Here is a 12,481-nt window from a genome sequence, read left to right on the forward strand (position 1 = left end):
TTCCCTCACCTATTCTTTGTGTGTGTGTATATGTGGCTTTAAACAGCACACATTTTTGTTCTATTACCATGTATACAATCCAACATTTTGCCTTTTCTATTTTTTCTTATAATACTTCTATAGTTTTATTTTTTTATGTTTAAATTTTATAATTCAGCTAGAATTTGCTTGAGAGTAAGATATCTAGCTAGCTGTTTTAACATATTGTTTTTGATAATTCAACCTTTTTGTGCTGATGACATACACTTTTATTATTTCTCATATAGACCTGGGCCTGCTTATGGGCTTTATTTTGTTCCATTTATCTAGCTCTTTGTCCCTGTACTACACTTATAATTTTTTGGTAGTACAAGTTTTATGTTCTTAGATTTTTTCATATGCTTAATCTTCCAAGTGAATTTTTGAATAATTTTTTATGGTTCCCCCCAAATTCTATGACATATTTAATTTATAAAGCTCTACGTTTGTAAATTGTGTAAGAATTAGCAAGTGTATAATCTTGTGTCTTCTTATCCAGAAGCATGGTATTGATATATTGCATTTTTAGGTACATGTAGGATATTCATTTGGAGATGCCCTGTAGACATTGGTAGATATGGGTATAAAGCTCAGGTCGGAAATATGGAGATGAGATACAATGATTTGAGATTTGGAGGTTTATAGTTAGTATTCTAAGCCTGGAATTTGAATCGAGGCTGAAGATAGAACTCTGGTAACAGAGAAAGAGGTGCTCAAAGAGAAATATATATTATTGAAAGAGGCAGTAGGAACATGGAAAAGGCATGGGCTTTGAGGCAGTCGATTGGGTTCAAATCTTGTTCTGCCTTTACCAGTCATGTGACATTAACTTTCCTAAACCTTTATATCCTAATCTTTAGAATAGGAATATAGTCTATTTTGTAACATCATTTAGAGGGTAAATTAAAATAATAGGGGTACAACAAGGTATTTTAGATGAGATAAGATATGAGTTTTGGAGTCACTGTGTTTGGATCCTTAGTGTACCATTTATTGATTCTGCTGTGGCCTTAGGAAGTTATTCAGCTTCTGGCCCCCAGTTTCTAAACGTGGATGATGATGATGATGATGATGATGATGATGATGATGATGATATCTGTCTCATAGGAATATTTAAAGGTTTAATTGGAATAAGGCAAGTAATGTGCTTAGTACAATGCCTGAGACATAGTAGGTGCTCAATAAATGTTTGCCTTGATGATAATGGTACATAGAAAGCATCTGACATCATGCCTAGCACGTATGTATTTGGTAAAATTAGTACAGATTCCCTGTCTGTGTGAGTGGGAGACCTATACCCTTCACAGGAGAAAAAGACTCAGAAAAATGATAATGCACATTGATACTGCCAGTCAACACATATATATGGTTAGGTCAAATAGGTTAGTTAGGTTAGAATGCTGAGGGAGATTGTCATCTTTCTCATGGAACAAATTTGAAGTCATTTATCCTGAGCTTGTGAAGAGACTATTTAGAATGAACTTACATTTACCCTTCCTGTAGGCAAACACAGAGCAGCCCAAGCTGAGTAGAGATGAGCAGCGAGGTCGAGGTGCTCTCTTACAGGACATCTGCAAAGGGACCAAGCTGAAGAAGGTGACCAACATTAATGATCGGAGTGCTCCTATCCTTGAGAGTGAGTCTAAGCTACATTTCCCACTCTGTGAACCATGAGGATCCCAGAATTGATTTCGAACACTTGGCTGAGCTTTCATTATTGTTGGGTCTTAAGTGGGAGAGTTTTGTTTTGGCATGTCTTTGGACTCTCTTCCCATCTGCTCATTTAAATACTTAGAATTCTGTTTCTTCTTTTTGAAGTAAAGAAATTGTCCTAAAATTTCTTGTGATGATAAATGCACAACACTGTGATTATACTAAAAGCCATTGTTTAAAAAAAAAAGTTTTTCTTGACCGTTGGGAAGCATTCTCAGGGTAAAGACTCGCATCATCTATTGTAACTAGTGCTTTTTAGGGGCACATCTTTGGCTGCTTTCATATTCCTAGAAATCTCTTGGTGGAAGCTGAGGAAGGTTTTATAATTGCTACAGTGTCCATTCCTTCAGACCTCTGAAGAGTTTGCTCATGCCTAGGTCACTGAGCCATTAGCCCCTTATCAACTGGGACATGGGGAGAAGAGCCCAGAAAGCTCTGGGATAACATTTTTTAATCCCACTTACCCCATTGCCCTATGTAAGGAAGAAAGGAAGAGTTGCCTCCTTGTTCCTTATGTTCTTTCTCTTTCATCACAGCAAACAATTTCATCCCCAAATGAAGCTGTGGAGCAGAGAGGTCTAGCTTGTTTCATTTTGTGTTGTTTGTTTGTAATGAATGGAAAGGCAAAAGCAAGATGGCTTGTTTGCAATTTAAAGTCCATATAGCAGATAGAGGAAGGATTTCTCCTCAAGATTGACTTGGTTACCAGCTTAAAGTATATGAAATGAAAAAGCTAATGGTATGCTTTCCAGAACCCAAAGGAGGCAGTGCTGGTTATGGCTCTGGAGCAGCTGCCCTGCAGCCCAAGGGAGGTCTCTTCCAAGGAGGCGTGCCAAAGCTCAGACCTGTGGGAGCCAAGGATGCTTCAGGTACCTGATAAATATTTTCTTAAAATATTTCCCAAGCATATTAATTGCTGATGATCCCAAGTGAACCATCTGGGATTGAGGAGTGTGGTAGAGATGGAAGAAATGAGGAGTGGGGGCAGGAAAGAAGTTATAAAGCAGAATAAAGCAAGAGCTAAGGAATTTTTTTTAAAACGTATTCACCTTATATTAACAATATTTGTTAATAGGCCCTGAGCCTAAAACCGGAATAAAACCCAGAACTTTATAGATGCTTTCCCTTTTGCCATGCAGATTCCATTAAGGAGGCTAGGTGAAGTAGAGATACTGACATACAGCATATATGTAGCTCTGCTGACCCTCTTCTCTCTGGTGTATTTGTAGAAAATGTAGCTGTTAAACCAGCCCTTCAAGTCCCCAGTTCTCGAGCTGCAGCCCCAAGGCCTCCAGTGTCTACAGCCAGTGGCCGCCCTCAAGATGATGCAGATGGCAGCCGAGCCTCACTCCCAGAACTGCCTCGGATGCAGAGACCCTCTTTACCGGACCTCTCCCGGCCTAATACCACCAGCAGTACGGGCATGAAGCACAGCTCCTCTGCCCCTCCTCCACCACCCCCAGGACGGCGTGCCAATGCACCTCCTACACCTCTGCCCATGCATAGCAACAAAGCCCTAGCCTACAACAGAGAGAAACCCTTGCCACCAACACCAGGACAGAGACTTCATCCTGGTCGAGAAGGACCTCCTGCTCCACCCCCAGTCAAACCACCTCCTTCCCCTGTGAATATCAGAACAGGACCAAGTGGCCAGTCTCTGGCTCCTCCTCCTCCGCCTTACCGCCAGCCTCCTGGGGTCCCCAATGGACCCTCCAGTCCCACTAATGAGTCAGCCCCTGAGCTGCCACAGAGACACAATTCTTTGCATAGGAAGACACCAGGGCCTGTTAGAGGCCTAGCACCTCCTCCACCCTCCTCAGCCTCTCCCTCTTTACAGAGTAATAGGCCACCTCCCCCAGCCCGAGATCCTCCTAGTCGGGGACCAGGTGAGTGCCTGGAAGTGCCTTTTTTCCCTACCATCCTGAGAGCTGAGTTTATCTTTTCCCTTTCTCCTTTTCTCTAAAGCTCCCCTTCAGTGATTTAAGAGAGTGAACATTTATTTATTCAATCAGTAGGTTTACTTGGGTGCCTTTTTGTGTGTCATGCTCTGTAATTTCTTTTCTCATGGACAGTCAAACAAACTAGGAAATTACCAAAATATGTATATGTAGTATGCTAAATGTGTAGTGTGCTTTAGAGAAAAACAAAGCAGAGAAGTAGAATAGGATACACTGGTATGACGGAGTATTGATATTTTAAATTGGCAGAAAATAGGATCAGGGTAAGCCTTACTGATAGAGTGGCAGTTTAGCAAAGACCCAAAGTATTGGAGTAAGCAGAGTACCTCGTGGGAGAATAGCTACTGCATACATTGAGAACAGCAGATGTAAAAGTCCTGGGGCAGGAATATTTTTGGCATGTTCTAGGGATAGCAAGGAGACCATAGTGGCAGGTATAGAGTGAGAAGACTTGTATGACACGGAGGTCATTGAGCTAGACCTCTATGGGAGAACAGTGCAGGACTTTTGTAACAGTTCAGAACTTTGTAAAAATAGGGAGCTACTAGAGAGTTTTATGCATAGGAGTAGCGTGATTTTATTTTTTTCCCATCGTTTATGCTCGTTGTCTGCTTGTTATCTGCTCATTGTTTTTTGCTAGTTGTCTGTATTTTCTTTAGGAGGCACTGGGAACCGAACCTGGGACCTCCCATGTGGGAAGCAGGCATTCAACTGCTTGAGCCACATCCAGTCCCCGCTCGGTTGTCTTTGCTTGTCTGCTCGTTGTTTGCTCATTGTTTTTGCTTGTTGTCTGCTTGTTTTTTGCTAGATGTCTGCTCATTGTCTGTCTTCTTTAGGAGGCACCAGGAACCGAACCCAAGACCTCCCATGTGGGAGGCAGGCGCTCAACTGCTTGAGCCACACCCACTCCCTGATTTTCCTCTTAAAAGTTCACTAGCAGGGAGTGGAAGTGGCTCAACAATTGGGTACCCTCCTTCCACATGGGAGGTCCCAGGTTCAGTTCCTGGTGCCTCCTAAAGAAGACAAGCAGACAATGAGCAGACAGATGAGGGAGCCATCTCAGGGGAAGGGGGAGGAATAAATAAATAAAAGTTCACTAGTGGATGGGTAAGACTATAAGAGGTTTGGGAGGAAAGAGGAGTTCATTTTTGGACAAGTTAAGTTTGAGGTGCCTGCTAGACATCCAGTGAATTGGCAGTTTGCTATCAAACTCTGAAGTTCAGGGGAGAAGTCTGGACAAGATAAATTGAAATGATTTTGAAAACCACTTGCTGGATGAGATCACCTAGGGTGTCAGTATAGATAGAAAAGAGATCTGAGGCCTGGTGCATTCTACGTTAGAGGGAAGTGAGATGAGGAGTACCCAGTGAGGGAACTGAGAAGGAGGCTGTAGTGAGGAAGGAAGGAGGAAAACCAAGAGAGTGCCTTAGAAGTTAATGAAAAAGTCAGGAGAGAGATTTTTTTAAAAAGATAATTAAAAAAAAAAAAAAATATATATATATATATATATATATATATATATATAAGACCATACCATAACAAATAAGAAAGGCTATCTTATCTGAAGCATGTGAATTGGATATAAAGTTCTGCTCTTTAAAGAGAAGATTGAAGAGTGTGTGGCTAACATCTATATATGCAATCTTATTAAAAGAACTTAATTCAGCTAAAATGTCTTATGATTTGATTGCAGGGTTTCCCCTAATTATGAATTTTTCCTCATTGGCCTGTTTTTATTCTGTACCTAGAAAGGGTTTACACTTAAAATTTGACATTCAACACTTTGCCCACTCCCCATGTTCCCTACCCTTTATATTGTTTGTGGTATCTGATCCTAAAGAGAGGCTGAAGGCACATGCCTTCCCACCAGAAACCACTATTGATACCACTGCAAAAACAGGCCAACAGCAAGACAGTGTAGAGAGGTTGGCTTACTTTCCTCTCTACTACCTGCATGTTCAAACATAAGCTTTAAACATCTGTCAGATCAGTCATACATTGGGTTATTTTTTATATACATACACACTCAATGTTTCAAATTGAAAGCAACATCTCTTAATGGATTCAAAACTATTAAATGCTGTTGTTTAAAGCAGACTAGAAAATTTATAACACTAAAAATGAAACATGCACATATTGATATTTAAAATGCAAAATTAAGGGGGAAAGTCAGGGAAGATAGATTGATCAACTATATCCAGTGCTGCAGATGGGTCAAGTAAGTTGAAGACGGAATTGGCATTGGTCTTGGCAACATGGGAGTCATTTTTGGGAGCCCCAAGTAACATGGAACATTTCTGAGTAGTTCATTGTAATATTGGAGGGTGAAGTTGAAAGCCAGTAGGAGTGGAATAGGAAGGGAAGAATTGTGGATAGCAATATAGAAATCTACTGAGTTTGTTGTAAAGGGGGGCAGATAAATGATATGGTTACTAGAGGAGGATGTGGGGTTGAAGGTTGGGTTTTTCTCCCCCTAAGATTATAGAGATATTACAGCATCTATTGTATGCTGATGGAATGCTCCAGTAATGAAAGAAGAAGAAAAAATTTTTTGACTCAGTAGAAAGTAGAAAATTACCTGAGTAATGTCCTTGACTAGGAAGGTGGGGATGGAATCTGATCCATAGGAAAGGAATTGACCTTAGATGGGAACCCAGGTTATTCTTCCATAGTAACAGGAGAGGAGGGAGAGCATGTAAGTTGAGAAGCAAGTGGGTAAGTGGGTATAATAGTAGGGGCAAGTGGAAAGCGTATTTTGATTTGCTTCTGTTTTCTTGGTGAAAAAGAAAGCAAGGACATCAGCAGTGAGTGAAGTGAAGAAAGAAAAAGAAGGTCTAAGAAAGGAGGGAAAGAGATATTAACTGGTCATCTGGGCGTATGGGAAAGTAAATGGGCCAGGAAAGTGTGGTAGGATTGCCAGCAACACTAAAGACCCATTTGAGATTAGGGGTCACACATTAAAGTGATATTAGTCATAGGTGTGTGTTCAGTTGTACCATTTGCAGGTACAAAGTAGGTTCAGAGTTGTATTTTAACGATGGTTAGCATTTTTCAAGTACGTGTGACTAAGGGAGGGGAAGGGAGTTAAGGACATATGCAAGGGCGTGATTGTAATAATGGACCATGGAAACTAAATTGGGTAAGAAAGGAATTAGGGATAGGAATCTATTCCAAGGGAACCCTAGGAAAGGTGAAAGAGACTGTAATCTTTCTAAAAAATTGCATGACTAAAATTAGAAAGTGAGGGAGAGCATGACAGTTCTCTGGGGCCACTGTAGACCCAAGGATTTTAACTCCGCAGATCCTCATATCATTGAACTTTAATCCACAGCCTCTGTGAATGGCTTTTGAATTTTTGTTACTAAACAGTTCCTGCAGGTACAGAACATTGGTTAAGAAATTATATCATCAAAATGTATGTCTTAAAAGCCCTTTAACCTGTGCTATTTGGTTAGGTCCCTATAGATTTGTTATCTAGATGTTGGCAGTCTAACATGGCCTAGTCAAACAGTAATCTGGTACATTCCTGTCTCTGTAACATCCTATCTCTCTCTAGACCTAAAGATATAGTCCTAAAATGGTCTTTTTTTTTTTTTTTTAAGGTATTGGTGCCAGGGATTGAACATGGGACCTTGTATGTGGAAAGCTGGCATTCAGCCACTGAGCCACATTGGCTCTGCTGTATTGGTGTTTTTGTTTGCTTGCTTGCTTGGTTTTTTGTTTGTTTTTAGGAGGCACTGGGAACTGTACCCAAGATCTCCCATGTGGGAAGCAGGTGCTCAATTGCTTGAGCCTCATATACTCCCTATGATTATACATAGATTTTAAATTTTTTTGTTTTAACTTAGTGGTTGTTTTTTTTTATTAAATATCCATGATCTGAATAGACTCCATATCTTTGCCATCCAGGAATAGAAGGGGAGAAAAATGCAGTTTTTGTAGGTTAAGCTGATTAGTTTTCAGTGTTTCCAGATTTCTTGCTTCCCACTTCTCAGTTCTTTCTCTGTTGTTTCTTTAGAAAAATTTGAAGTTATGAGCCTTGTTCTCCTGTCCATTAGCCATATCCAACTTGGAGACCTGGCAGAGGCCTCAGCCTACTTTCCATATCAGTAACTAGAGCAGTGATTCTAAAATATATCAATATTTTCTCCAGCAGTGATAAACTGGAGAAGACATTGAGATGTTTTAGTCAGAGATCTTTTGGCTCTATTTATTGTATGATGTTGGGTATATTGCTCTGTTCTCTGAGTTTTGTGATCCTCATCTGCAAAATGGTGTTAAAAGTACTTTCAGAAGTATGTGTGAAAGTGCTTTGCAAACTAATGTGCTGATGAATGTTAGTGGTTTTATGCAAAGGACTTTCAGGTAGTTCATAAATGTGTCTCTAATAGTAAATTATATTATGACAGTATTAAGTAATAACATACTTTCGTGTCTAGATGAAATATTTACATTTGAAGGAGTATGGAGTTTTCTGCCTTCTGAAATACCTACATTTTTGGCCCATAGAGTTGCTTTCTTGGATTTTTCCTTTGCAGAATAAAAAGTTGCCCATTTTTTAAGGGGCTTCTTTTTTCTTTTTTAAAGAGTTTTCCTCAAACTCGGGGTTATCTTGAATTAAAAAAAGTTGTCTCCCACTATGTCATTTGAAAGTCTTAAAATTGGATCTAAAGTATGGTTTTTGATTTAAAAAAAAAAAATGAATCTGACAAAGAGCTTCAAAAGTTATTGGAGATAGCAGAATCTGATTGGGATGACCCTCCCTGAGGGAGGGAACTTAAAGAGCTAAACAGGTCACTCTTGGACCTGCCCTGTTTTACCAGCCCAGGTTGGTGCTCTCTTCACCACCACCTACCCACTGACTAGCTAGTATCCTTTTGAACCTAACAAACACTACACCTTACTCTTCTGATCCTGCCCTGAAAGTATATACAAGCTCTCCAGGCCAGGAGAAATCTGGGTTTTCAGGAAATAATTTTGAGTGTGACCTGAAAAAGCTTTGGTTTGGGCAGGTTTGGAATGAGATCTGCTGGGAGGTGTTAAGGAGATTTCTATCTAGCAATGGCCTCTATGCTCACGGCTATATTTAGACCTTGAAAAGAGTATGTAAGTGTTGATAATTCTGTTTTGTCTTATGGGAAGTGAAAACAACATTTATTGAGCCTACTGTGCCAGACTTGTGTGTATATATGTCTACACACACACATACACACACACACACATCATTCCAATACTATACATGCTTAACTGAGATCACTCTACAAAAATTCCAATAATAATTCAGGAATTACTCGATTTAATAATTCAGGAACTAAATTGAGTAGTCTCTCTATGTACTATTTAGGTAACAGGTTATTTATTGAACATGGTAGAGACCCAAAAAAACATACTTCCAACTCACTGGGTTGTAAATCTGGGGAGATAAGATACAAATACCTGAGACAGTTATGAAAAACAGTGTGGGGGTAATGGAAGGAGCAGGATTGGGCTGGGTCTATTTGTATTAAATCTTTGACCTTAGACAAATAACCTGAGTTCCCCATTTTCTTATATATGCAGTGGGGATAATATCACATCTTTTGCATGTGTGATTGTAAGAATTATTAAAGATTTAATATATACAAGGTGTCCAGGACAGTGCCTGGAATATATGGAGACCCAATAAATAGTAACTGTTGTTATTGTTAGTTAATGCAAAGCGTATAAAAATAATACGGCTTAAACACATGAGAGAACCTATTCTGTTCAGGTTACCATTGGGAAGCTTTATTTCTAACCTATTGAGACTGCCACCTCTTCAAACATGTTTTTGACAGTACTTTGCACTTAGTGACAAATTTTTGTCCTTTAAGGGTGAGGTCGATTTTTGAAAATGGCCGAAAGGCAGAGTCAAACCTAGGTAGGAAATTTTTTTTGGCTGTGGGGTGACCTCAGAAATGTTTTGTAACCATCATATGGTATGTGTGGGTCTGTCAAACTGGTTTTGAAGGCATTTCCACAAGAGGTATTCCCAATTTATTTGAGCAGTAAGAGTATTATTGGAGAACAGGTTACCTTCTAAGATAAACCTACTATTCATTTTTTTGAAAATCACTCATTTAAATCTATTATTAAGTTCCAGAGGAAATGACTTTATCTATATATGCTGTGGGCTGGTTTGGAAAGACTTTGAGAAGATTGGAATTGAGTTGAGACATAAAGGATAGGTAGAATTTGGTAATAAGGGGAGAGGAATAACATCTCAGAGTGTTATGGGGGGAGCACAAGAGCAAAGCATATAAAATTCAGTTTGAGTAGTAAACACTGATGAAGTACCTACCACATGCTGAACATTTGACTCAGCTTGGGGACACAGAAGAATGACATTGCTCTGACTTCAAGGAGTACACAGTATACTGGAGAAATGGCACAAATAGTAATTATAATACAAAAGTATAATATAATATAATATACAGGGGTAATATATGCAGTAGAAGTGCAGACTTGATGGGTACCTACCCAGCCTAGGAATTAGAAAGGAAAAAAGGGAAAGGTGGGGTCAAGCTGACTGATGTGGTAAGTGCAGTTTAAGAAAGGAGGAAGATAATTGGGTGAGACCTGATTGGGGTAGACTTTAAGGATTTGAGACTATCTGATGTAGGAAACGCAAAGCCCTTGAAAAAAATTGAGCACATATTTTAGGGAAATTAGTGAGTAGGTGGTGTGCAAAATGGATCAAGGGATAAGAGTGGAAGCAAGAAGGACATTTGGAATAATCAGGCTAAATATGAGGAAGATCTGAATTAGAATTGTGGAGAAGATATGGAAAAGCAGCAAAAAAGTCATTAAGAATAGGTAGAGTTCTTGACCGGTTTGTCATGGAGAATAAAAAAGAACCATAGATTTACTCTGAAACCTTGGTATCTGGAAGAATGGTGATACTGTTAAAGAAATAGGGATGTGGGGAAGGGGTGAATAAGATATTTTACATACCAGTCAGAGGCTCAAAGAGCTTGGTTCTTTGGGAAAGCACCAGGGCACTCTTTTAGCCCAATTCTCTCAAATCCCTTTACCCCTTGTCATTTCCACATCCAAGCCTAACTACTTTGGATTTTGATTGCAGCTCCTCCACCCCCACCACCCATGATCCGAAATGGTGCCAGGGATGCTCCCCCTCCCCCACCACCATACCGAATGCATGGGTCAGATCCCCTCAACCGAGGAAAGCCCCCACCTCCACCCTCAAGGACACCAGCTGGGCCACCCCCTCCTCCTCCACCACCCCTGAGGAATGGCCACAGAGATTCTATTACCACTGTCCGGTCCTTCTTGGGTAAGTAGCTGTTTGTTCAGGTCTCATAGTTCCTATGCTGACTTCACTAAGTCCAGTGACTTGGCTGCCAGATGGCTAGTATGGACTGGGAATGACTATACAGTTGTCCTGCTTTCTTAGTAGTTCCTCTTCTTACTTTCGACTCAGACTTCTAGGTCCCTTCCAGTGACATTCTTTCCTTAATGGCTTCTAGGCATGATTGCTTTGGAATAGATTGAAGTAAAAGCAGATGTAGAGCTAACTCTTATGGCTACTTTCTTGACCCTCCAAAGATCAGTATTTGTGGTTGACTTTTAGGTCAGAGACTCTAGGATTATTCAGAGTCAGGAAATACATATCCTAGGAAAGAGCTCCTTTCTTGCTCTAAAAACAAAACAAAACACAGTATTTATTCGATAATCCAAATCTACTTACTAGCTGTTTTACTTTGAGGAAGTCACTTTCACTTCTCTGGGCCTCACTTCCCTTATCTGTAACATGAGGAGGTTAGAACAGATTAGAAGTATATCAGATTAACTTTTCCAAGGTTATGTATGTTGGGGACCCACCTAAGAGATTTTAATTCACGAGGTCTAGGATGGAGCTCCAAGCAAAGGTTGTACAAATTGGTACGGTCCCTTTCAATCCTGACCACTCTAGGGTTTTTAGTGGTCAACTCTTTCCCCTTCTCTCCATCTGGCCCCCAAACCTCTTCCTATTAAGTGGACCAAGGTTTTTTCTTTGAAGATACATCCTTAGTGTGGAAAGCTTTGGAATATGACCAAGCCACACTCATAGAAAATTTGAGCCTTCTTTTAAAGGTGCCATGGAAAGTGGCTATGAGATGACTATCCCAGCTGTGTTGGAAAGCTAAATGAAGATAACCAGGGACAAAAGGGAATTATCTGATCAAATCTCTATCTGGAAACAAATATTCCCATTGTAGGTTAATTTCTACCAATATGTCTACCATGGTGACAGTCTCTAAGAAGAGCATATTTATTGAAACACAGAAACTATACTTTCTGTGTTCCCCTATGGGCAGCTGAGTTTATTTTCCTTTTTTGTGCCTGAATTTTGGTGAAAGGGTTTAAAGAATCAGACCAAGGATTCACTCCTTACTGTGAAGAGCCTCTGAGCACATCTTCTGTATATTTCACACATGTAGGCTAATGCTCTTCCTGTTCTCAGGAACCTTGGTTTAGTGGACAAACCAGGTCCTTTCACTACATCAGAATGTCTGGGAGACTGGTAAGGAGAGGTTCATAAGTGATACAGAGGTCTGTAGAAGCATGAGGAAGAGTGATGGTAATATTCTATTCTTTCCATAGATGATTTTGAGTCAAAGTATTCCTTCCATCCAGTAGAAGATTTTCCTGCTCCAGAAGAATATAAACACTTTCAGAGGATATATCCCAGCAAAACAAACCGAGGTGGGGAAACAGTATTGGATGTTTTCCATAACTGCACAGAATATAGAATTTGTGTGGTTTTTTGGATG

At 40.0% G+C, this 12,481-nt stretch overlaps 1 protein-coding gene across 43 annotated transcripts in view; it reads left to right on the forward strand.

The window, feature by feature from the left end:
* The window catches only part of WIPF2 (WAS/WASL interacting protein family member 2), a 60,960-nt gene that overhangs the window by 43,412 nt on the left and 5,067 nt on the right, over positions 1-12,481 (forward strand). For all 43 annotated transcript variants that reach the window (XM_058284200.2, XM_004450084.5, XM_058284224.2 and 40 more), the window contains 5 exons: positions 1,522-1,654; positions 2,484-2,600; positions 2,961-3,617; positions 10,792-11,001; positions 12,312-12,413. In XM_058284200.2, coding sequence (XP_058140183.1) covers positions 1,522-1,654; positions 2,484-2,600; positions 2,961-3,617; positions 10,792-11,001; positions 12,312-12,413 — 1,219 coding nt within the window. The remainder of the gene's footprint in view (positions 1-1,521; positions 1,655-2,483; positions 2,601-2,960; positions 3,618-10,791; positions 11,002-12,311; positions 12,414-12,481) is intronic.

This window comes from Dasypus novemcinctus, chromosome 21 (genome assembly GCF_030445035.2).
Source record: "Dasypus novemcinctus isolate mDasNov1 chromosome 21, mDasNov1.1.hap2, whole genome shotgun sequence".
Classification (NCBI taxonomy): domain Eukaryota; kingdom Metazoa; phylum Chordata; class Mammalia; order Cingulata; family Dasypodidae; genus Dasypus; species Dasypus novemcinctus.